Source organism: Triticum urartu, chromosome 3A, assembly GCF_056163025.1.
Source record: "Triticum urartu cultivar PI428250 chromosome 3A, HENAU_Tu73, whole genome shotgun sequence".
NCBI lineage: Eukaryota > Viridiplantae > Streptophyta > Magnoliopsida > Poales > Poaceae > Triticum > Triticum urartu.
Window position 1 is genome coordinate 578,853,799 of NC_141875.1, and position 27,376 is coordinate 578,881,174.

General features: G+C 43.3%; 1 protein-coding gene across 1 annotated transcript; it reads right to left on the reverse strand.

Annotated features, from left to right (window-relative positions):
- Positions 1-1,272: 1,272 nt before the first annotated feature.
- On the reverse strand, positions 1,273-9,614 carry LOC147980608 (uncharacterized). Its single transcript, XM_087515682.1, has 7 exons — positions 8,771-9,614; positions 7,118-7,570; positions 6,718-6,910; positions 3,268-4,153; positions 3,107-3,183; positions 1,638-1,915; positions 1,273-1,430 (listed from the first exon to the last, which is right to left on the reverse strand). The coding sequence occupies exons 1-7, from the start codon at positions 9,612-9,614 to the stop codon at positions 1,273-1,275; spliced, it is 2,889 nt and encodes a 962-aa protein (XP_087371808.1).
- Positions 9,615-27,376: the final 17,762 nt, after the last annotated feature.

Consider the following 27,376-nt stretch of genomic DNA (forward strand, 5'->3'; position numbering starts at 1 on the left):
TCTTTCAAGACTGCTCTGTAGGACAGCATCTTTGCTAATTATAGCCAATAGAACCACATTAAGGCATGTTGCCGACCTGCCTTACAGATCTGAGCCTTACAGCTCTGAGAGTTTTGCATCTTCACTTGGAGACGATCATAAGTTATTACTCTCCTCAGTTAACCAACAGCTTGTTCTTCCCAGATCCTAATTCACGGGATCTCCGATCACAAAGGTTGGGTTACTACTATGGTGTAACATCTATGGGTCTCATACCCATCTCCCTCGATGCAATATCTATCACATTTCGTGATAGTCCCTTTGTAAAGGGATCTGCCAGGTTTTTGTCTGTTTGTATATACGTAACAGTTATTACTCCGGAGTTTCTCAACTTCCTGACAGACTTCAAACGTCTTTTCACGTGTCTTGATGACTTTGCATTATCTTTAGAATTGTTCACTTTAGCGATAACCGTTTGGTTATCACAATTCATAAGAATAGCCGGTACAGGTTTTTCAACAACCGGCAAGTCCATCAAGAGCTCACGCAGCCATTCTGCCTCAACAGTAGCTGTGTCCAATGCAGTTAATTCTGCTTCCATAGTTGACCTCGTCAATATGGTTTGCTTGCAAGACCTCCATGACACTGCGCCACCACCATGAGTAAATACATACCCACTTGTTGCGTAAAGTACATCAACATCGGAGATCCAATTTGAATCATTATATCCTTCTAGCACAGCAGGATGCCCTGAATAAGTAATTCCGTAACTCATAGTACCTCTCAGATAGCGCAAGATCCTTTCTAGTGCATGCCAATGATCATCACCCGGGTTGGACATGAACCTACTCAGTTTGCTCACAGCAAAAGAGATATCTGGTCTTGTAGCGCTAGCTAAGTGCATGAGTGAACCGACAATTTGAGAGTATCTTAATTGATCTCTCGTTTCTTTCTTGTTCTTTCTGAGTGTCACGCTGGGATCATAAGGTGTTGGAGAAGGCTTGCTATCCATAAAATCGAATCGTTTCAAGACCTTCTCAACATAGTGAGATTGCGTTAATGTAATCCCACTCTCATCCTTAATAAGTTTGATGTTTAGAATTACATCGGCTTCTCCCAGATCTTTCATGTCAAAACTTTTTGATAGAAAAGACTTGACCTCATTAATTGCATTAATGTTTGTACCAAAGATCAGTATGTCGTCCACATACAAACATAATATGACACTATTGCCCCCACCATGGCGATAGTAAACACACCTATCAGCCTCGTTAATGACAAATCCTGCAGAAGTCAAGTTCTTTCAAACTTCTCATGCCATTGCTTAGGTGCCTGTTTCAGACCATACAAAGATTTGAACAACTTGCACACCTTTCTCTCTTCACCCTTTACCACAAACCCGTCAGGCTGATCCATATAGATCTCCTCTTCCAACTCTCCATTGAGAAAAGCTGTCTTTACATCCATTTGATGAATGATAAGACCATAAGAGGCAGCCAAGGAAAGTAACACTCGAATGGTGGTCATTCTAGCAACGGGTGAATAGGTGTCAAAGTAATCTTCGCCTTCTTTCTGAGTGTAGCCCTTGGCCACTAGCCGCGCCTTGTATTTATCAATAGTACCATCAGGCTTTAGCTTCTTTTTGAACACCCACTTACAGCCCACAGGTTTACAACCATATGGTCTATCAGTTAGTTCCCAAGTTCCATTAGAAAGAATTGAGTCCATCTCATTATGAATAGCTTCTTTCCGATCATCTACATCCGAAGATGCATATGCTTCTGCAATCGTCTTGGGTGTGTCATCCACAAGGTATACAATGAAATCATCACCAAAGGATTTTCCAATCCTTTGTCTCTTGTTCCTTCTAGGAACTTCATTGTTATCCTTCTCAAGGACTTCCTCATGTGATTGTTCGAAATATTCATCAGTTGTACTAGATTCAGGAATTATCTCAGAAGAAAATCTAGCAATGCTATGCATATCTTTCATAGGAAATATGTTCTCAAAAAATGTTGCATCACGAGATTCCATTATAGTATCAACATGCATATCAGGTACTTCATATTTTACCACTAAAAACCTATAAGCAATGCTCCGTTGAGCATACCCTAGAAAGACACAATCCACTGTCTTTGGTCCAAGTTTGCGTTTCTTAGGAATAGGAATATTGACCTTTGCCAAACATCCCCAAGTGCGCAAATAAGAAAGTGATGGTTTTCTCCCAACCCACTCCTCATAAGGGGTTTTCTCTTTATTATTGTTGGGAACTCTATTCAGGACATGACATGAAGTCAATAGAGCCTCCCCCCACCATGCCTTAGATAAACCAGCAGTGTCTAACATGGCATTCACCAAGTCAGTCAATGTGCGGTTTTTCCTCTCGGCCACTCCATTTGATTGAGGTGAATAGGGAGGCGTCCTCTCATGAATAATACCATGTTCCTCACAAAATTCATCAAAAACTTTTGGAAAATACTCTCCACCACGATTGGACCTAAGACGCTTGATCTTTCTCTCTAGTTGATTTTCAACTTCAGCTTTATAGATTTTAAAGTAGTCTAATGCTTCATCTTTAGTTTGCAAAAAATAAACATAGCAAAATCTAGTCGCATCATCAATCAAAGTCATGAAATATCTCTTTCCACCTCTTGTCAACACACCATTCATCTCACAAAGATCAGAATGTATGAGTTCTAGAGGTGCCAAGTTTCTCTCCTCGGCAGCCTTATGAGGCTTTCGAGGTTGCTTAGATTGCACACAACTATGGCACTTAGAACCTTTGGCAACTGTGAAGTTCGGAATTAAACTCATGCTGGATAGCCGAGACATTAAACCAAAATTAATATGACATAAACGAGAGTGCCAAATACTTGCATCATCATTAACACTAGCACAAATTTGGTTTATTGACTTATTGCAAAAATCTGAAAGAGAAAAGCGGAACAAGCCTCCGCACTCATAGCCTTTTCCTATAAATTGTCCAAATCTTGACACGATTACTTTATTGGACTCTAAAACTACCTTAAATCCATCTCGACATAGAAGGGAGCCGCTAACTAGATTCTTGTTCATAGTAGGGACATGCTGCACGTTCCTTAGTTGCACGATCTTTCCTGAAGTAAACTTCAGATCCACCGTGCCAATGCCACGAACAGAAGCATGTGACCCATTCCCCATTAGGACGAAAGAATCCCTTGCGACCTGATAAGAAGTAAACAGGGAGATGTCAGCACACACATGAACGTTAGCACCCGAATCAATCCACCACGAAGATGATTGAAATACTGAAAGCACAATAGGTAAATTACCATACCCATCAGTATTGCTAGCGGTCACCATGTTGACAGTCTTGGAGCTTGTTTTCCCTCTGCGGTCTGCACGTTCAGGGCATTCCTTGGAAAAGTGTCCAGGCTTCCCACAGGCGTAGCACTCTAGCTCAGCCTTGTTGAACTTCTTCTTCTTGAAGGTAGTAGTCTTGGTAGGCTTGTTGAAAACAGGTTTGTTCTTCCCTTTGTTCTTGTTCTGTGGGTACCTCTGCACCATGTTAGCAGTAGGCTGAACCTCACCTCCTTTTTCAGTGGTATCTTTAGCCCGAGCTTTTTCTTCAACATCAAGAGATGCAATCAGATTTTCAACTGATATCTCCTGTCTCTTATGCTTCAGAGTTGTGGCGAAATTCCTCCATGAAGGAGGCAACTTTGCAATCATGCACCCAGCCACGAATTTGTCGGGTAGAACACATTTAAGGAGTTCAAGTTCCTTCACAATGCACTGTATCTCATGAGCTTGTTCAACCACAGAACGGTTATTCACCATCTTGTAGTCATGAAAACTCTCCATGATGTACAGTTCACTGCCTGCATCTGTTGCACCGAATTTTGCATTCAGTGCATTCCACAGAATTTTTCCGTCGTTTATGTGCATGTACACATCACACAGACGGTCAGCAAGAACACTCAGAATGCATCCCACAAACATAGTATTGGCTTCCTGGAATTTTCTCCGATCTTCGTCGGTCATTCCCTCTGGAGCACCAACACTAGCGTGGAAAACTTTCAGAGCAGTAAGCCAGAGCGTGGTCTTCACCTGCCACCTCTTAAAGTGCACACCGGTAAACTTATCCGGCCTCAGTGCATCAGCGAATCCAGCCATAGTTAACTCAGGAAATTGCCTATAATTAGGTTTTTGGATTGTTGGAATATTAGGCAAGTTCATGATTAATTCCAGTAAATAATTCATGACTAGAAGAGATACTAGCATGCTAAAATCTAGCAAACTAGAAGAACAGCAAGACATGCATAACAGCAGCAAACACGTAACAGTAGCTGTAGAAACAAACATGAACAGAGGATGTTGGACGTACTGATCGTTAGCTATTATGGGTGCGACAGTGTTGATGACGATGTTGGCGACGATCTGCTGCTGACGGCGATGAATACGACGATGAGTAGCACCGCCTGACTTGGACGGAAGACGACCCGTGATGACGAATTTGAGCAGTCGCGCACAGCGCTTCCCAAAAACCTAATTCGTCCTCTCCCGGTGCAGGATCGCAAAGACGAACGGTTCCGGAGACCTGCTCTCCCACGCGCCAATGCGCGCCGGCGTTTGGGATGGAGTAGACTACGATGGCGGCGCAAGTTGTGAGATGAGGCAAAACCCTAGGTGTTTTTCGGTGTATCTCTGGCCGCAGCCGGTAGCTGTATATATATTAGGACCAGAGGCGGTATTGTGTCGCGACCACAATCCCAAACCGACTCGGTTTCTAATTCGTATACTTACCGGACAAGAAATTAAAAACTTGTCTGCCAAGACATAAAAATAAAACGGCAAAAGGAAGCTGCGCTCCTGCAAGGAGACGGACCGGATTTCGGCGGACCATTCACGCGCATGTCGCATGTACGCCTCGCCTCGCCTCGCCTCGCCACGGCCCGGCCCGGCCCGGCCAGGCCAGGCGAGGCGAGGCGAGCGAGCGCGTGCGTGTGGTTTTCCCTTTCTCTTCTCACACACCACTTAGAGTGGTAGAGAGAACCCACTATATAAAGAGGTCCAACTCTTCTTCAACTTCCAAGGTGGGACTAAACTTAGCACCACCACTTGCCATTTTACACATGGGCTTTGAGATTTCAGAAATTGCTATGGGCCTAGCCCATTAATTCTAACAATCCCCCACCAGATCTCAAATACCCATTTAGAGATTTGCCTTCTCTCACCACTTGTTTAATATACCAGTGTTTCAGCAGAGACTGTTAAGTTGAACTTCTGCCTAGTACTTTAAGCTACATCCATTCACAACTTGACAATGGACTATGCCTTGAATTGCTAGTTTTGTGTGAACAGGTTTCACTCAAAGTCTTAACCAGTACCTGACCGCCAGTAGACTACCCCGCGGTTTGGAGCTTATACGTCATACTCCCTGGTCTCTTCGTGAGTTTACTAGAGATCACCCAAATCTCATAGACTGCGACGTTTACAGTCAAAACTCATATAGGTGTGTTCTTTCAAGACTGCTCTGTAGGACAGCATCTTTGCTAATTATAGCCAATAGAACCACATTAAGGCATGTTGCCGACCTGCCTTACAGATCTGAGCCTTACAGCTCTGAGAGTTTTGCATCTTCACTTGGAGACGATCATAAGTTATTACTCTCCTCAGTTAACCAATAGCTTGTTCTTCCCAGATCCTAATTCACGGGATCTCCGATCACAAAGGTTGGGTTACTACTATGGTGTAACATCTATGGGTCTCATACCCATCTCCCTCGATGCAATATCTATCACATTTCGTGATAGTCCCTTTGTAAAGGGATCTGCCAGGTTTTTGTCTGTTTGTATATACGTAACAGTTATTACTCCGGAGTTTCTCAACTTCCTGACAGACTTCAAACGTCTTTTCACGTGTCTTGATGACTTTGCATTATCTTTAGAATTGTTCACTTTAGCGATAACCGTTTGGTTATCACAATTCATAAGAATAGCCGGTACAGGTTTTTCAACAACCGGCAAGTCCATCAAGAGCTCACGCAGCCATTCTGCCTCAACAGTAGCTGTGTCCAATGCAGTTAATTCTGCTTCCATAGTTGACCTCGTCAATATGGTTTTCTTGCAAGACCTCCATGACACTGCGCCACCACCATGAGTAAATACATACCCACTTGTTGCGTAAAGTACATCAACATCGGAGATCCAATTTGAATCATTATATCCTTCTAGCACAGCAGGATGCCCTGAATAAGTAATTCCGTAACTCATAGTACCTCTCAGATAGCGCAAGATCCTTTCTAGTGCATGCCAATGATCATCACCCGGGTTGGACATGAACCTACTCAGTTTGCTCACAGCAAAAGAGATATCTGGTCTTGTAGCGCTAGCTAAGTACATGAGTGAACCGACAATTTGAGAGTATCTTAATTGATCTCTCGTTTCTTTCTTGTTCTTTCTGAGTGTCACGCTGGGATCATAAGGTGTTGGAGAAGGCTTGCTATCCATAAAACCGAATCGTTTCAAGACCTTCTCAACATAGTGAGATTGTGTTAATGTAATCCCACTCTCATCCTTAATAAGTTTGATGTTTAGAATTACATCCGCTTCTCCCAGATCTTTCATGTCAAAACTTTTTGATAGAAAAGACTTGACCTCATTAATTGCATTAATGTTTGTACCAAAGATCAGTATGTCGTCCACATACAAACATAATATGACACTATTGCCCCCACCATGGCGATAGTAAACACACCTATCATCCTCGTTAATGACAAATCCTGCAGAAGTCAAAGTTCTTTCAAACTTCTCATGCAATTGCTTAGGTGCCTGTTTCAGACCATACAAAGATTTGAACAACTTGCACACCTTTCTCTCTTCACCCTTTACCACAAACCCGTCAGGCTGATCCATATAGATCTCCTCTTCCAACTCTCCATTGAGAAAAGCTGTCTTTACATCCATTTGATGAATGATAAGACCATAAGAGGCAGCCAAGGAAAGTAACACTCGAATGGTGGTCATTCTAGCAACGGGTGAATAGGTGTCAAAGTAATCTTCGCCTTCTTTCTGAGTGTAGCCCTTGGCCACTAGCCGCGCCTTGTATTTATCAATAGTACCATCAGGCTTTAGCTTCTTTTTGAACACCCACTTACAGCCCACAGGTTTACAACCATATGGTCTATCAGTTAGTTCCCAAGTTCCATTAGAAAGAATTGAGTCCATCTCATTATGAACAGCTTCTTTCCAATCATCTACATCCGAAGATGCATATGCTTCTGCAATCGTCTTGGGTGTGTCGTCCACAAGGTATACAATGAAATCATCACCAAAGGATTTTGCAATCCTTTGTCTCTTGTTCCTTCTAGGAACTTCATTGTTATCCTTCTCAAGGACTTCCTCATGTGATTGTTCGAAATATTCATCAGTTGTACTAGATTCAGGAATTATCTCAGAAGAAAATCTAGCAATGCTATGCATATCTTTCATAGGAAATATGTTCTCAAAAAATGTTGCATCACGAGATTCCATTATAGTATCAACATGCATATCAGGTACTTCATATTTTACCACTAAAAACCTATAAGCAATGCTCCGTTGAGCATACCCTAGAAAGACACAATCCACTGTCTTTGGTCCAAGTTTGCGTTTCTTAGGAATAGGAATATTGACCTTTGCCAAACATCCCCAACTGCGCAAATAAGAAAGTGATGGTTTTCTCCCAACCCACTCCTCATAAGGGGTTTTCTCTTTATTATTGTTGGGAACTCTATTCAGGACATGACATGAAGTCAATAGAGCCTCCCCCCACCATGCCTTAGATAAACCAGCAGTGTCTAACATGGCATTCACCAAGTCAGTCAATGTGCGGTTTTTCCTCTCGGCCACTCCATTTGATTGAGGTGAATAGGGAGGCGTCCTCTCATGAATAATACCATGTTCCTCACAAAATTCATCAAAAACTTTTGGAAAATACTCTCCACCACGATCGGACCTAAGACGCTTGATCTTTCTCTCTAGTTGATTTTCAACTTCAGCTTTATAGATTTTAAAGTAGTCTAATGCTTCATCTTTAGTTTGCAACAAATAAACATAGCAAAATCTAGTCGCATCATCAATCAAAGTCATGAAATATCTCTTTCCACCTTTTGTCAACACACCATTCATCTCACAAAGATCAGAATGTATGAGTTCTAGAGGTGCCAAGTTTCTCTCCTCGGCAGCCTTATGAGGCTTTCGAGGTTGCTTAGATTGCACACAACTATGGCACTTAGAACCTTTGGCAACTGTGAAGTTCGGAATTAAACTCATGCTGGATAGCCGAGACATTAAACCAAAATTAATATGACATAAACGAGAGTGCCAAATACTTGCATCATCATTAACACTAGCACAAATTTGGTTTATTGACTTATTGCAAAAATCTGAAAGAGAAAAGCGGAACAAGCCTCCGCACTCATAGCCTTTTCCTATAAATTGTCCAAATCTTGACACGATTACTTTATTGGACTCTAAAACTACCTTAAATCCATCTCGACATAGAAGGGAGCCGCTAACTAGATTCTTGTTCATAGTAGGGACATGCTGCACGTTCCTTAGTTGCACGATCTTTCCTGAAGTAAACTTCAGATCCACCGTGCCAATGCCACGAACAGAAGCATGTGACCCATTCCCCATTAGGACGAAAGAATCCCTTGCGACCTGATAAGAAGTAAACAGGGAGATGTCAGCACACACATGAACGTTAGCACCCGAATCAATCCACCACGAAGATGATTGAAATACTGAAAGCACAATAGGTAAATTACCATACCCATCAGTATTGCTAGCGGTCACCATGTTGACAGTCTTGGAGCTTGTTTTCCCTCTGCGGTCTGCACGTTCAGGGCATTCCTTGGAAAAGTGTCCAGGCTTCCCACAGGCGTAGCACTCTAGCTCAGCCTTGTTGAACTTCTTCTTCTTGAAGGTAGTAGTCTTGGTAGGCTTGTTGAAAACAGGTTTGTTCTTCCCTTTGTTCTTGTTCTGTGGGTACCTCTGCACCATGTTAGCAGTAGGCTGAACCTCACCTCCTTTTTCAGTGGTATCTTTAGCCCGAGCTTTTTCTTCAACATCAAGAGATGCAATCAGATTTTCAACTGATATCTCCTGTCTCTTATGCTTCAGAGTTGTGGCGAAATTCCTCCATGAAGGAGGCAACTTTGCAATCATGCACCCAGCCACGAATTTGTCGGGTAGAACACATTTAAGGAGTTCAAGTTCCTTCACAATGCACTGTATCTCATGAGCTTGTTCAACCACAGAACGGTTATTCACCATCTTGTAGTCATGAAAACTCTCCATGATGTACAGTTCACTGCCTGCATCTGTTGCACCGAATTTTGCATTCAGTGCATCCCACAAAATTTTTTCGTCGTTTATGTGCATGTACACATCACATAGACGGTCAGCAAGAACACTCAGAATGCATCCCACAAACATAGTATTGGCTTCCTGGAATTTTCTCCGATCTTCGTCGGTCATTCCCTCTGGAGCACCAACACTAGCGTGGAAAACTTTCAGAGCAGTAAGCCAGAGCGTGGTCTTCACCTGCCACCTCTTAAAGTGCACACCGGTAAACTTATCCGGCCTCAGTGCATCAGCGAATCCAGCCATAGTTAACTCAGGAAATTGCCTATAATTAGGTTTTTGGATTGTTGGAATATTAGGCAAGTTCATGATTAATTCCAGTAAATAATTCATGACTAGAAGAGATACTACAATGCAAAAATCTAGCAAACTAGAAGAACAGCAAGACATGCATAACAGCAGCAAACACGTAACAGTAGCTGTAGAAACAGACATGAACAGAGGATGTTGGACGTACTGATCGTTAGCTATTATGGGTGCGACAGTGTTCATGATGATGTTGGCAACGATCTGCTGCTGACGGCGATGAATACGACGATGAGTAGCACCGCCCGACTTGGACGGAAGACGACCCGTGATGACGAATTTGAGCAGTCGCGCACAGCGCTTCCCAAAAACCTAATTCGTCCTCTCCCGGTGCAGGATCGCAAAGACGAACGGTTCCGGAGACCTGCTCTCCCACGCGCCGATGCGCGCCGGCGTTTGGGATGGAGTAGACTACGATGGCGGCGCAAGTTGTGAGATGAGGCAAAACCCTAGGTGTTTTTCGGTGTATCTCTGGCCGCAGCCGGTAGCTGTATATATATTAGGACCAGAGGCGGTATTGTGTCGCGACCACAATCCCAAACCGACTCGGTTTCTAATTCGTATACTTACCGGACAAGAAATTAAAAACTTGTCTGCCAAGACATAAAAATAAAACGGCAAAAGGAAGCTGCGCTCCAGCAAGGAGACGGACCGGATTTCGGCGGACCATTCACGCGCATGTCGCATGTACGCCTCGCCTCGCCTCGCCTTGCCACGGCCCGGCCCGGCCCGGCCAGGCCAGGCCAGGCCAGGCGAGGCGAGGCGAGCGAGCGCGCGCGTGTGGTTTTCCCTTTCTCTTCTCACACACCACTTAGAGTGGTAGAGAGAACCCACTATATAAAGAGGTCCAACTCTTCTTCAACTTCCAAGGTGGGACTAAACTTAGCACCACCAGTTGCCATTTTACACATGGGCTTTGAGATTTCAGAAATTGCTATGGGCCTAGCCCATTAATTCTAACAATCCCCCACCAGATCTCAAATACCCATTTAGAGATTTGCCTTCTCTCACCACTTGTTTAATATACCAGTGTTTCAGCAGAGACTGTTAAGTTGAACTTCTGCCTAGAACTTTAAGCTACATCCATTCACAACTTGACAATGGACTATGCCTTGAATTGCTAGTTTTGTGTGAACAGGTTTCACTCAAAGTCTTAACCAGTACCTGACCGCCAGTAGACTACCCCGCGGTTTGGAGCTTATACGTCATACTCCCTGGTCTCTTCATGAGTTTACTAGAGATCACCCAAATCTCATAGACTGCGACGTTTACAGTCAGAACTCATATAGGTGTGTTCTTTCAAGACTGCTCTGTAGGACAGCATCTTTGCTAATTATAGCCAATAGAACCACATTAAGGCATGTTGTCGACCTGCCTTACAGATCTGAGCCTTACAACTCTGAGAGTTTTGCATCTTCACTTGGAGACAATCATAAGTTATTACTCTCCTCAGTTAACCAATAGCTTGTTCTTCCGAGATCCTAATTCACGGGATCTCCGATCACAAAGGTTGGGTTACTACTATGGTGTAACATCTATGGGTCTTATACCCATCTCCCTCGATGCAATATATATCACATTTCGTGATAGTCCCTTTGTAAAGGGATCTGCCAGGTTTTTGTCTGTTTGTATATACGTAACAGTTATTACTCCGGAGTTTCTCAACTTCCTGACAGACTTCAAACGTCTTTTCACGTGTCTTGATGACTTTGCATTATCTTTAGAATTGTTCGCTTTAGCGATAACCGTTTGGTTATCACAATTCATAAGAATAGCCGGTACAGGTTTTTCAACAACCAGCAAGTCCATCAAGAGCTCACGCAGCCATTCTGCCTCAACAGTAGATGTGTCCAATGCAGTTAATTCTGCTTCCATAGTTGACCTCGTCAATATGGTTTGCTTGCAAGACCTCCATGACACTGCGCCACCACCATGAGTAAATACATACCCACTTGTTGCGTAACGTACATCAACATTGGAGATCCAATTTGAATCACTATATCCTTCTAGCACAGCAGGATGCCCTGAATAAGTAATTCCGTAACTCATAGTACCTCTCAGATAGCGCAAGATCCTTTCTAGTGCATGCCAATGATCATCACCCGGGTTGGACATGAACCTACTCAGTTTGCTCACAGCAAAAGAGGTATCTGGTCTTGTAGCGCTAGCTAAGTACATGAGTGAACCGACAATTTGAGAGTATCTTAATTGATCTCTCGTTTCTTTCTTGTCTTTCTGAGTGTCACGCTGGGATCATAAGGTGTTGGAGAAGGCTTGCTATCCATAAAACCGAATCAGTTCAAGACCTTCTCAACATAGTGAGATTGCGTTAATGTAATCCCACTCTCATCCTTAATAAGTTTGATGTTTAGAATTACATCGGCTTCCCCCAGATCCTTCATGTCAAAACTTTTTGATAGAAAAGACTTGACCTCATTAATTGCATTAATGTTTGTACCAAAGATCAGTATGTCGTCCACATACAAACATAATATGACACTATTGCCCCCAGCATGGCGATAGTAAACACACCTATCAGCCTCGTTAATGACAAATCCTGCAGAAGTCAAAGTTCTTTCAAACTTCTCATGCCATTGCTTAGGTGCCTATTTCAGACCATACAAAGATTTTAACAACTTGCACACCTTTCTCTCTTCACCCTTTACCACAAACCCGTCAGGCTAATCCATATAGATCTCCTCTTCCAACTCTCCATTGAGAAAAGCTGTCTTTACATCCATTTGATGAATGATAAGACCATAAGAGGCAGCCAAGGAAAGTAACACTCGAATGGTGGTCATTCTAGCAATGGGTGAATAGGTGTCAAAGTAATCTTCGCCTTCTTTCTGAGTGTAGCCCTTGGCCAGTAGCTGCGCCTTGTATTTATCAATAGTACCATCAGGCTTTAGCTTCTTTTTGAACACCCACTTACAGCCCACAGGTTTACAACCATATGGTCTATCAGTTAGTTCCCAAGTTCCATTAGAAAGAATTGAGTCCATCTCATTATGAACAGCTTCTTTCCAATCATCTACATCCGAAGATGCATATGCTTCTGCAATCGTCTTGGGTGTGTCGTCCACAAGGTATACAATGAAATCATCACCAAAGGATTTTGCAATCCTTTGTCTCTTGCTCCTTCTAGGAACTTCATTGTTATCCTTCTCAAGGACTTCCTCATGTGATTTTTCAAAATATTCATCAGTTGTACTAGATTCAGGAATTATCTCAGAAGAAAATCTAGCAATGCTATGCATATCTTTCATAGGAAATATGTTCTCAAAAAATGTTGCATCACGAGATTCCATTATAGTATCAACATGCATATCAGGTACTTCAGATTTTACCACTAAAAACCTATAAGCAATGCTCCGTTGAGCATACCCTAGAAAGACACAATCCACTGTCTTTGGTCCAAGTTTGCGTTTCTTAGGAATAGGAATATTGACCTTTGCCAAACATCCCCAAGTGCGCAAATAAGAAAGTGATGGTTTTCTCCCAACCCACTCCTCATAAGGGGTTTTCTCTTTATTATTGTTGGGAACTCTATTCAGGACATGACATGAAGTCAATAGAGCCTCCCCCCACCATGCCTTAGATAAACCAGCAGTGTCTAACATGGCATTCACCAAGTCAGTCAATGTGCGGTTTTTCCTCTCAGCCACTCCATTTGATTGAGGTGAATAGGGAGGCGTCCTCTCATGAATAATACCATGTTCCTCACAAAATTCATCAAAAACTTTTGGAAAATACTCTCCACTACGATCGGACCTAAGACGCTTGATCTTTCTCTCTAGTTGATTTTCAACTTCAGCTTTATAGATTTTAAAGTAGTCTAATGCTTCATCTTTAGTTTGCAACAAATAAACATAGCAAAATCTAGTCGCATCATCAATCAAAGTCATGAAATATCTCTTTCCACCTTTTGTCAACACACCATTCATCTCACAAAGATCAGAATGTATGAGTTCTAGAGGTGCCAAGTTTCTCTCCTCGGCAGCCTTATGAGGCTTTCGAGGTTGCTTAGATTGCACACAACTATGGCACTTAGAACCTTTGGCAACTGTGAAGTTCGGAATTAAACTCATGCTGGATAGCCGAGACATTAAACCAAAATTAATATGACATAAACGAGAGTGCCAAATACTTGCATCATCATTAACACTAGCACAAATTTGGTTTATTGACTTATTGCAAAAATCTGAAAGAGAAAAGCGGAACAAGCCTCCGCACTCATAGCCTTTTCCTATAAATTGTCCAAATCTTGACACGATTACTTTATTGGACTCTAAAACTACCTTAAATCCATCTCGACATAGAAGGGAGCCGCTAACTAGATTCTTGTTCATAGTAGGGACATGCTGCACGTTCCTTAGTTGCACGATCTTTCCTGAAGTAAACTTCAGATCCACCATGCCAATGCCACGAACAGAAGCATGCGACCCATTCCCCATTAGGACGGAAGAATCCCTTGCGACCTGATAAGAAGTAAACAGGGAGATGTCAGCACACACATGAACGTTAGCACCCGAATCAATCCACCACGAAGATGATTGAAATACTGAAAGCACAATAGGTAAATTACCATACCCATCAGTATTGCTAGCGGTCACCATGTTGACAGTCTTGGAGCTTGTTTTCCCTCTGCGGTCTGCACGTTCAGGGCATTCCTTGGAAAAGTGTCCAGGCTTCCCACAGGCGTAGCACTCTAGCTCAGCCTTGTTGAACTTCTTCTTCTTGAAGGTAGTAGTCTTGGTAGGCTTGTTGAAAACAGGTTTGTTCTTCCCTTTGTTCTTGTTCTGTGGGTACCTCTGCACCATGTTAGCAGTAGGCTGAACCTCACCTCCTTTTTCAGTGGTATCTTTAGCCCAAGCTTTTTCTTCAACATCAAGAGATGCAATCAGATTTTCAACTGATATCTCCTGTCTCTTATGCTTCAGAGTTGTGGCGAAATTCCTCCATGAAGGAGGCAACTTTGCAATCATGCACCCAGCCACGAATTTGTCGGGTAGAACACATTTAAGGAGTTCAAGTTCCTTCACAATGCACTGTATCTCATGAGCTTGTTCAACCACAGAACGGTTATTCACCATCTTGTAGTCATGAAAACTCTCCATGATGTACAGTTCACCGCCTGCATCTGTTGCACCGAATTTTGCATTCAGTGCATCCCACAGAATTTTTCTGTCGTTTATGTGCATGTACACATCACACAGACGGTCAGCAAGAACACTCAGAATGCATCCCACAAACATAGTATTGGCTTCCTGGAATTTTCTCCGATCTTCGTCGGTCATTCCCTCTGGAGCACCAACACTAGCGTGGAAAACTTTCAGAGCAGTAAGCCAGAGCATGGTCTTCACCTGCCACCTCTTAAAGTGCACACCGGTAAACTTATCCGGCCTCAGTGCATCAGCGAATCCAGCCATAGTTAACTCAGGAAATTGCCTATAATTAGGTTTTTGGATTGTTGGAATATTAGGCAAGTTCATGATTAATTCCAGTAAATAATTCATGACTAGAAGAGATACTAGCATGCAAAAATCTAGCAAACTAGAAGAACAGCAAGACATGCATAACAGCAGCAAACACGTAACAGTAGCTGTAGAAACAGACATGAACAGAGGATGTTGGACGTACTGATCGTTAGCTATTATGGGTGCGACAGTGTTGATGATGATGTTGGCGACGATCTGCTGCTGACGGCGATGAATACGACGATGAGTAGCACCGCCCGACTTGGACGGAAGACGACCCGTGATGACGAATTTGAGCAGTCGCGCATAGCGCTTCCCAAAAACCTAATTCGTCCTCTCCCGGTGCAGGATCGCAAAGACGAACGGTTCTGGAGACCTGCTCTCCCACGCGCCGATGCGCGCCGGCGTTTGGGATGGAGTATACTACGATGGCGGCGCAAGTTGTGAGATGAGGCAAAACCCTAGGTGTTTTTCGGTGTATCTCTGGCCGCAGCCGATAGCTGTATATATATTAGGACCAGAGGCGGTATTGTGTCGCGACCACAATCCCAAACCGACTCGGTTTCTAATTCGTATACTTACCGGACAAGAAATTAAAAACTTGTCTGCCAAGACATAAAAATAAAACGGCAAAAGGAAGCTGCGCTCCTGCAAGGAGACGGACCGGATTTCGGCGGACCATTCACGCGCATGTCGCATGTACGCGCCACCTCGCCTCGCCTCGCCACGGCCCGGCCCGGCCCGGCCAGGCCAGGCCAGGCGAGGCGAGGCGAGCGAGCGCGCGCGTGTGGTTTTCCCTTTCTCTTCTCACACACCACTTAGAGTGGTAGAGAGAACCCACTATATAAAGAGGTCCAACTCTTCTTCAACTTCCAAGGTGGGACTAAACTTAGCACCACCACTTGCCATTTTACACATGGGCTTTGAGATTTCAGAAATTGCTATGGGCCTAGCCCATTAATTCTAACAATCCCCCACCAGATCTCAAATACCCATTTAGAGATTTGCCTTCTCTCACCACTTGTTTAATATACCAGTGTTTCAGCAGAGACTGTTAAGTTGAACTTCTGCCTAGAACTTTAAGCTACATCCATTCAGAACTTGACAATGGACTATGCCTTGAATTGCTAGTTTTGTGTGAACAAGTTTCACTCAAAGTCTTAACCAGTACCTGACCGCCATTAGACTACCCCGCAGTTTGGAGCTTATACGTCATACTCCCTGGTCTCTTCGTGAGTTTACTAGAGATCACCCAAATCTCATAGACTGCGACGTTTACAGTCAGAACTCATATAGGTGTGTTCTTTCAAGACTGCTCTGTAGGACAGCATCTTTGCTAATTATAGCCAATAGAACCACATTAAGGCATGTTGCCGACCTGCCTTACAGATCTGAGCCTTACAGCTCTGAGAGTTTTGCATCTTCACTTGGAGACGATCATAAGTTATTACTCTCCTCAGTTAACCAATAGCTTGTTCTTCCCAGATCCTAATTCACGGGATCTCCGATCACAAAGGTTGGGTTACTACTATGGTGTAACATCTATGGGTCTCATACCCATCTCCCTCGATGCAATATCTATCACATTTCGTGATAGTCCCTTTGTAAAGGGATCTGCCAGGTTTTTGTCTGTTTGTATATACGTAACAGTTATTACTCCGGAGTTTCTCAACTTCCTGACAGACTTCAAACGTCTTTTCACGTGTCTTGATGACTTTGCATTATCTTTAGAATTGTTCACTTTAGCGATAACCGTTTGGTTATCACAATTCATAAGAATAGCCGGTACAGGTTTTTCAACAACCGGCAAGTCCATCAAGAGCTCACGCAGCCATTCTGCCTCAACAGTAGCTGTGTCCAATGCAGTTAATTCTGCTTCCATAGTTGACCTCGTCAATATGGTTTGCTTGCAAGACCTCCATGACACTGCGCCACCACCATGAGTAAATACATACCCACTTGTTGCGTAAAGTACATCAACATCGGAGATCCAATTTGAATCATTATATCCTTCTAGCACAGCAGGATGCCCTGAATAAGTAATTCCGTAACTCATAGTACCTCTCAGATAGCGCAAGATCCTTTCTAGTGCATGCCAATGATCATCACCCGGGTTGGACATGAACCTACTCAGTTTGCTCACAGCAAAAGAGATATCTGGTCTTGTAGCGCTAGCTAAGTGCATGAGTGAACCGACAATTTGAGAGTATCTTAATTGATCTCTCGTTTCTTTCTTGTTCTTTCTGAGTGTCACGCTGGGATCATAAGGTGTTGGAGAAGGCTTGCTATCCATAAAACCGAATCGTTTCAAGACCTTCTCAACATAGTGAGATTGCGTTAATGTAATCCCACTCTCATCCTTAATAAGTTTGATGTTTAGAATTACATCGGCTTCTCCCAGATCTTTCATGTCAAAACTTTTTGATAGAAAAGACTTGACCTCATTAATTGCATTAATGTTTGTACCAAAGATCAGTATGTCGTCCACATACAAACATAATATGACACTATTGCCCCCACCATGGCGATAGTAAACACACCTATCAGCCTCGTTAATGACAAATCCTGCAGAAGTCAAAGTTCTTTCAAACTTCTCATGCCATTGCTTAGGTGCCTGTTTCAGACCATACAAAGATTTTAACAACTTGCACACCTTTCTCTCTTCACCCTTTACCACAAACCCGTCAGGCTGATCCATATAGATCTCCTCTTCCAACTCTCCATTGAGAAAAGCTGTCTTTACATCCATTTGATGAATGATAAGACCATAAGAGGCAGCCAAGGAAAGTAACACTCGAATGGTGGTCATTCTAGCAACGGGTGAATAGGTGTCAAAGTAATCTTCGCCTTCTTTCTGAGTGTAGCCCTTGGCCACTAGCTGCGCCTTGTATTTATCAATAGTACCATCAGGCTTTAGCTTCTTTTTGAACACCCACTTACAGCCCACAGGTTTACAACCATATGGTCTATCAGTTAGTTCCCAAGTTCCATTAGAAAGAATTGAGTCCATCTCATTATGAACAGCTTCTTTCCAATCATCTACATCCGAAGATGCATATGCTTCTGCAATCGTCTTGGGTGTGTCGTCCACAAGGTATACAATGAAATCATCACCAAAGGATTTTGTAATCCTTTGTCTCTTGTTCCTTCTAGGAACTTCATTGTTATCCTTCTCAAGGACTTCCTCATGTGATTGTTCGAAATATTCATCAGTTGTACTAGATTCAGGAATTATCTCAGAAGAAAATCTAGCAATGCTATGCATATCTTTCATAGGAAATATGTTCTCAAAAAATGTTGCATCACGAGATTCCATTATAGTATCAACATGCATATCAGGTACTTCATATTTTACCACTAAAAACCTATAAGCAATGCTCCGTTGAGCATACCCTAGAAAGACACAATCCACTGTCTTTGGTCCAAGTTTGTGTTTCTTAGGAATAGGAATATTGACCTTTGCCAAACATCCCCAAGTGCGCAAATAAGAAAGTGATGGTTTTCTCCCAACCCACTCCTCATAAGGGGTTTTCTCTTTATTATTGTTGGGAACTCTATTCAGGACATGACATGAAGTCAATAGAGCCTCCCCCCACCATGCCTTAGATAAACCAGCAGTGTCTAACATGGCATTCACCAAGTCAGTCAATGTGCGGTTTTTCCTCTCGGCCACTCCATTTGATTGAGGTGAATAGGGAGGCGTCCTCTCATGAATAATACCATGTTCCCCACAAAATTCATCAAAAACTTTTGGAAAATACTCTCCACCACGATCGGACCTAAGACGCTTGATCTTTCTCTCTAGTTGATTTTCAACTTCAGCTTTATAGATTTTAAAGTAGTCTAATGCTTCATCTTTAGTTTGCAACAAATAAACATAGCAAAATCTAGTCGCATCATCAATCAAAGTCATGAAATATCTCTTTCCACCTTTTGTCAACACACCATTCATCTCACAAAGATCAGAATGTATGAGTTCTAGAGGTGCCAAGTTTCTCTCCTCGGCAGCCTTATGAGGCTTTCGAGGTTGCTTAGATTGCACACAACAATGGCACTTAGAACCTTTGGCAACTATGAAGTTCGGAATTAAACTCATGCTGGATAGCCGAGACATTAAACCAAAATTAATATGACATAAACGAGAGTGCCAAATACTTGCATCATCATTAACACTAGCACAAATTTGGTTTATTGACTTATTGCAAAAATCTGAAAGAGAAAAGCGGAACAAGCCTCCGCACTCATAGCCTTTTCCTATAAATTGTCCAAATCTTGACACGATTACTTTATTGGACTCTAAAACTACCTTAAATCCATCTCGACATAGAAGGGAGCCGCTAACTAGATTCTTGTTCATAGTAGGGACATGCTGCACGTTCCTTAGTTGCACGATCTTTCCTGAAGTAAACTTCAGATCCACCGTGCCAATGCCACGAACAGAAGCATGTGACCCATTCCCCATTAGGACGGAAGAATCCCTTGCGACCTGATAAGAAGTAAACAGGGAGATGTCAGCACACACATGAACGTTAGCACCCGAATCAATCCACCATGAAGATGATTGAAATACTGAAAGCACAATAGGTAAATTACCATACCCATCAGTATTGCTAGCGGTCATCATGTTGACATTCTTGGAGCTTGTTTTCCCTCTGCGGTCTGCACGTTCAGGGCATTCCTTGGAAAAGTGTCCAGGCTTCCCACAGGCGTAGCACTCTAGCTCAGCCTTGTTGAACTTCTTCTTCTTGAAGGTAGTAGTCTTGGTAGGCTTGTTGAAAACAGGTTTGTTCTTCCCTTTGTTCTTGTTCTGTGGGTACCTCTGCACCATGTTAGCAGTAGGCTGAACCTCACCTCCTTTTTCAGTGGTATCTTTAGCCCGAGCTTTTTCTTCAACATCAAGAGATGCAATCAGATTTTCAACTGATATCTCCTGTCTCTTATGCTTCAGAGTTGTGGAGAAATTCCTCCATGAAGGAGGCAACTTTGCAATCATGCACCCAGCCACGAATTTGTCGGGTAGAACACATTTAAGGAGTTCAAGTTCCTTCACAATGCACTGTATCTCATGAGCTTGTTCAACCACAGAACGGTTATTCACCATCTTGTAGTCATGAAAACTCTCCATGATGTACAGTTCACTGCCTGCATCTGTTGCACCGAATTTTGCATTCAGTGCATTCCACAGAATTTTTCCGTCGTTTATGTGCATGTACACATCACACAGACGGTCAGCAAGAACACTCAGAATGCATCCCACAAACATAGTATTGGCTTCCTGGAATTTTCTCCGATCTTCGTCGGTCATTCCCTCTGGAGCACCAACACTAGCGTGGAAAACTTTCAGAGCAGTAAGCCGGAGCGTGGTCTTCACCTGCCACCTCTTAAAGTGCACACCGGTAAACTTATCCGGCCTCAGTGCATCAGCGAATCCAGCCATAGTTAACTCAGGAAATTGCCTATAATTAGGTTTTTGGATTGTTGGAATATTAGGCAAGTTCATGATTAATTCCAGTAAATAATTCATGACTAGAAGAGATACTAGCATGCAAAAATCTAGCAAACTAGAAGAACAGCAAGACATGCATAACAGCAGCAAACACGTAACAGTAGCTGTAGAAACAGACATGAACAGAGGATGTTGGACGTACTGATCGTTAGCTATTATGGGTGCGACAGTGTTGATGATGATGTTGGCGACGATCTGCTGCTGACGGCGATGAATACGACGATGAGTAGCACCGCCTGACTTGGACGGAAGACGACCCGTGATGACGAATTTGAGCAGTCGCGCACAGCGCTTCCCAAAAACCTAATTCGTCCTCTCCTGGTGCAGGATCGCAAAGACGAACGGTTCCGGAGACCTGCTCTCCCACGCGCCAATGCGCGCCGGCGTTTGGGATGGAGTAGACTACGATGGCGGCGCAAGTTGTGAGATGAGGCAAAACCCTAGGTGTTTTTCGGTGTATCTCTGGCCGCAGCCGGTAGCTGTATATATATTAGGACCAGAGGCGGTATTGTGTCGCGACCACAATCCCAAACCGACTCGGTTTCTAATTCGTATACTTACCGGACAAGAAATTAAAAACTTGTCTGCCAAGACATAAAAATAAAACGGCAAAAGGAAGCTGCGCTCCTGCAAGGAGACGGACCGGATTTCGGCGGACCATTCACGCGCATGTCGCATGTACGCGCCGCCTCGCCTCGCCTCGCCACGGCCCGGCCCGGCCCGGCCAGGCGAGGCGAGGCGAGGCGAGGCGAGCGAGCGCGCGCGTGTGGTTTTCCCTTTCTCTTCTCACACACCACTTAGAGTGGTAGGGAGAACCCACTATATAAAGAGGTCCAACTCTTCTTCAACTTCCAAGGTGGGACTAAACTTAGCACCACCACTTGCCATTTTACACATGGGCTTTGAGATTTCAGAAATTGCTATGGGCCTAGCCCATTAATTCTAACAATCCCCCACCAGATCTCAAATACCCATTTAGAGATTTGCCTTCTCTCACCACTTGTTTAATATACCAGTGTTTCAACAGAGACTGTTTAGTTGAACTTCTGCCTAGAACTTTAAGCTACATCCATTCACAACTTGACAATGGACTATGCCTTGAATTGCTAGTTTTGTGTGAACAGGTTTCACTCAAAGTCTTAACCAGTACCTGACCGCCAGTAGACTACCCCGCGGTTTGGAGCTTATACGTCATACTCCCTGGTCTCTTCGTGAGTTTACTAGAGATCACCCAAATCTCATAGACTGCGACGTTTACAGTCAGAACTCATATAGGTGTGTTCTTTCAAGACTGCTTTATAGGACAGCATCTTTGCTAATTATAGCCAATAGAACCACATTAAGGCTTGTTGCCGACCTGCCTTACAGATCTGAGCCTTACAGCTCTGAGAGTTTTGCATCTTCACTTGGAGACGATCATAAGTTATTACTCTCCTCAGTTAACCAATAGCTTGTTCTTCCCAGATCCTAATTCACGGGATCTCCGATCACAAAGGTTGGGTTACTACTATGGTGTAACATCTATGGGTCTCATACCCATCTCCCTCGATGCAATATCTATCACATTTCGTGATAGTCCCTTTGTAAAGGGATCTGCCAGGTTTTTGTCTGTTTGTATATACGTAACAGTTATTACTCCGGAGTTTCTCAACTTCCTGACAGACTTCAAACGTCTTTTCACGTGTCTTGATGACTTTGCATTATCTTTAGAATTGTTCACTTTAGCGATAACCGTTTGGTTATCACAATTCATAAGAATAGCCGGTACAGGTTTTTCAACAACCGGCAAGTCCATCAAGAGCTCACGCAGCCATTCTGCCTCAACAGTAGGTGTGTCCAATGCAGTTAATTCAGCTTCCATAGTTGACCTCGTCAATATGGTTTGCTTGCAAGACCTCCATGACACTGCGCCACCACCATGAGTAAATACATACCCACTTGTTGCGTAAAGTACATCAACATCGGAGATCCAATTTGAATCATTATATCCTTCTAGCACAGCAGGATGCCCTGAATAAGTAATTCCGTAACTCATAGTACCTCTCAGATAGCGCAAGATCCTTTCTAGTGCATGCCAATGATCATCACCCGGGTTGGACATGAACCTACTCAGTTTGCTCACAGCAAAAGAGATATCTGGTCTTGTAGCGCTAGCTAAGTACATGAGTGAACCGACAATTTGAGAGTATCTTAATTGATCTCTCGTTTCTTTCTTGTTCTTTCTGAGTGTCACGCTGGGATCATAAGGTGTTGGAGAAGGCTTGCTATCCATAAAACCGAATCGTTTCAAGACCTTCTCAACATAGTGAGATTGCGTTAATGTAATCCCACTCTCATCCTTAATAAGTTTGATGTTTAGAATTACATCGGCTTCTCCCAGATCTTTCATGTCAAAACTTTTTGATAGAAAAGACTTGACCTCATTAATTGCATTAATGTTTGTACCAAAGATCAGTATGTCGTCCACATACAAACATAATATGACACTATTGCCCCCACCATGGCGATAGTAAACACACCTATCAGCCTCGTTAATGACAAATCCTGCAGAAGTAAAAGTTCTTTCAAACTTCTCATGCCATTGCTTAGGTGCCTGTTTCAGACCATACAAAGATTTTAACAACTTGCACACCTTTCTCTCTTCACCCTTTACCACAAACCCGTCAGGCTGATCCATATAGATCTCCTCTTCCAACTCTACATTGAGAAAAGCTGTCTTTACATCCATTTGATGAATGATAAGACCATAAGAGGCAGCCAAGGAAAGTAACACTCGAATGGTGGTCATTCTAGCAACGGGTGAATAGGTGTCAAAGTAATCTTCGCCTTCTTTCTAAGTGTAGCCCTTGGCCACTAGCCGCGCCTTGTATTTATCAATAGTACCATCAGGCTTTAGCTTCTTTTTGAACACCCACTTACAGCCCACAGGTTTACAACCATATGGTCTATCAGTTAGTTCCCAAGTTCCATTAGAAAGAATTGAGTCCATCTCATTATGAACAGCTTCTTTCCAATCATCTACATCCGAAGATGCATATGCTTCTGCAATCGTCTTGGGTGTGTCGTCCACAAGGTATACAATGAAATCATCACCAAAGGATTTTGTAATCCTTTGTCTCTTGTTCCTTCTAGGAACTTCATTGTTATCCTTCTCAAGGACTTCCTCATGTGATTGTTCGAAATATTCATCAGTTGTACTAGATTCAGGAATTATCTCAGAAGAAAATCTAGCAATGCTATGCATATCTTTCATAGGAAATATGTTCTCAAAAAATGTTGCATCACGAGATTCCATTATAGTATCAACATGCATATCAGGTACTTCATATTTTACCACTAAAAACCTATAAGCAATGCTCCGTTGAGCATACCCTAGAAAGACACAATCCACTGTCTTTGGTCCAAGTTTGCGTTTCTTAGGAATAGGAATATTGACCTTTGCCAAACATCCCCAGGTGCGCAAATAAGAAAGTGATGGTTTTCTCCCAACCCACTCCTCATAAGGGGTTTTCTCTTTATTATTGTTGGGAACTCTATTCAGGACATGACATGAAGTCAATAGAGCCTCCCCCCACCATGCCTTAGATAAACCAGCAGTGTCTAACATGGCATTCACCAAGTCAGTCAATGTGCGGTTTTTCCTCTCGGCCACTCCATTTGATTGAGGTGAATAGGGAGGCGTCCTCTCATGAATAATACCATGTTCCTCACAAAATTCATCAAAAACTTTTGGAAAATACTCTCCACCACGATCGGACCTAAGACGCTTGATCTTTCTCTCTAGTTGATTTTCAACTTCAGCTTTATAGATTTTAAAGTAGTCTAATGCTTCATCTTTAGTTTGCAACAAATAAACATAGAAAAATCTAGTCGCATCATCAATCAAAGTCATGAAATATCTCTTTCCACCTTTTGTCAACACACCATTCATCTCACAAAGATCAGAATGTATGAGTTCTAGAGGTGCCAAGTTTCTCTCCTCGGCAGCCTTATGAGGCTTTCGAGGTTGCTTAGATTGCACACAACTATGGCACTTAGAACCTTTGGCAACTGTGAAGTTCGGAATTAAACTCATGCTGGATAGCCGAGACATTAAACCAAAATTAATATGACATAAACGAGAGTGCCAAATACTTGCATCATCATTAACACTAGCACAAATTTGGTTTATTGACTTATTGCAAAAATCTGAAAGAGAAAAGCGGAACAAGCCTCCGCACTCATAGCCTTTTCCTATAAATTGTCCAAATCTTGACACGATTACTTTATTGGACTCTAAAACTACCTTAAATCCATCTCGACATAGAAGGGAGCCGCTAACTAGATTCTTGTTCATAGTAGGGACATGCTGCACGTTCCTTAGTTGCACGATCTTTCCTGAAGTAAACTTCAGATCCACCATGCCAATGCCACGAACAGAAGCATGCGACCCATTCCCCATTAGGACGGAAGAATCCCTTGCGACCTGATAAGAAGTAAACAGGGAGATGTCAGCACACACATGAACGTTAGCACCCGAATCAATCCACCACGAAGATGATTGAAATACTGAAAGCACAATAGGTAAATTACCATACCCATCAGTATTGCTAGCGGTCACCATGTTGACAGTCTTGGAGCTTGTTTTCCCTCTGCGGTCTGCACGTTCAGGGCATTCCTTGGAAAAGTGTCCAGGCTTCCCACAGGCGTAGCACTCTAGCTCAGCCTTGTTGAACTTCTTCTTCTTGAAGGTAGTAGTCTTGGTAGGCTTGTTGAAAACAGGTTTGTTCTTCCCTTTTTCTTGTTCTGTGGGTACCTCTGCACCATGTTAGCAGTAGGCTGAACCTCACCTCCTTTTTCAGTGGTATCTTTAGCCCGAGCTTTTTCTTCAACATCAAGAGATGCAATCAGATTTTCAACTGATATCTCCTGTCTCTTATGCTTCAGAGTTGTGGCGAAATTCCTCCATGAAGGAGGCAACTTTGCAATCATGCACCCAGCCACGAATTTGTCGGGTAGAACACATTTAAGGAGTTCAAGTTCCTTCACAATGCACTGTATCTCATGAGCTTGTTCAACCACAGAACGGTTATTCACCATCTTGTAGTCATGAAAACTCTCCATGATGTACAGTTCACTGCCTGCATCTGTTGCACCGAATTTTGCATTCAGTGCATCCCACAGAATTTTTCCGTCGTTTATGTGCATGTACACATCACACAGACGGTCAGCAGGAACACTCAGAATGCATCCCACAAACATAGTATTGGCTTCCTGGAATTTTCTCCGATCTTCGTCGGTCATTCCCTCTGGAGCACCAACACTAGCGTGGAAAACTTTCAGAGCAGTAAGCCAGAGCGTGGTCTTCACCTGCCACCTCTTAAAGTGCACACCGGTAAACTTATCCGGCCTCAGTGCATCAGCGAATCCAGCCATAGTTAACTCAGGAAATTGCCTATAATTAGGTTTTTGGATTGTTGGAATATTAGGGAAGTTCATGATTAATTCCAGTAAATAATTCATGACTAGAAGAGATACTAGCATGCAAAAATCTAGCAAACTAGAAGAACAGCAAGACATGCATAACAGCAGCAAACACGTAACAGTAGCTGTAGAAACAGACATGAACAGAGGATGTTGGACGTACTGATCGTTAGCTATTATGGGTGCGACAGTGTTGATGACGATGTTGGCGACGATCTGCTGCTGAGGGCGATGAATACGACGATGAGTAGCACCGCCCGACTTGGACGGAAGACGACCCGTGATGACGAATTTGAGCAGTCGCGCACAGCGCTTCCCAAAAACCTAATTCGTCCTCTCCCGGTGCAGGATCGCAAAGACGAACGGTTCCGGAGACCTGCTCTCCCACGCGCCGATGCGCGCCGGCGTTTGGGATGGAGTAGACTACGATGGCGGCGCAAGTTGTGAGATGAGGCAAAACCCTAGGTGTTTTTCGATGTATCTCTGGCCGCAGCCGGTAGCTGTATATATATTAGGACCAGAGGCGGTATTGTGTCGCGACCACAATCCCAAACCGACTCGGTTTCTAATTCGTATACTTACCGGACAAGAAATTAAAACTTGTCTGCCAAGACATAAAAATAAAACGGCAAAAGGAAGCTGCGCTCCTGCAAGGAGACGGACCGGATTTCGGCGGACCATTCACGCGCATGTCGCATGTACGCGCCGCCTCGCCTCGCCTCGCCACGGCCCGGCCCGGCCCGGCCAGGCCAGGCGAGGCGAGGCGAGCGAGCGCGCGCGTGTGGTTTTCCCTTTCTCTTCTCACACACCACTTAGAGTGGTAGAGAGAACCCACTATATAAAGAGGTCCAACTCTTCTTCAACTTCCAAGGTGGGACTAAACTTAGCACCACCACTTGCCATTTTACACATGGGCTTTGAGATTTCAGAAATTGCTATGGGCCTAGCCCATTAATTCTAACAATCACCCACCAGATCTCAAATACCCATTTAGAGATTTGCCTTCTCTCACCACTTGTTTAATATACCAGTGTTTCAGCAGAGACTGTTTAGTTGAACTTCTGCCTAGAACTTTAAGCTACATCCATTCACAACTTGACAATGGACTATGCCTTGAATTGCTAGTTTTGTGTGAACAGGTTTCACTCAAAGTCTTAACCAGTACCTGACCGCCAGTAGACTACCCCGCGGTTTGGAGCTTATACGTCATACTCCCTGGTCTCTTCGTGAGTTTACTAGAGATCACCCAAATCTCA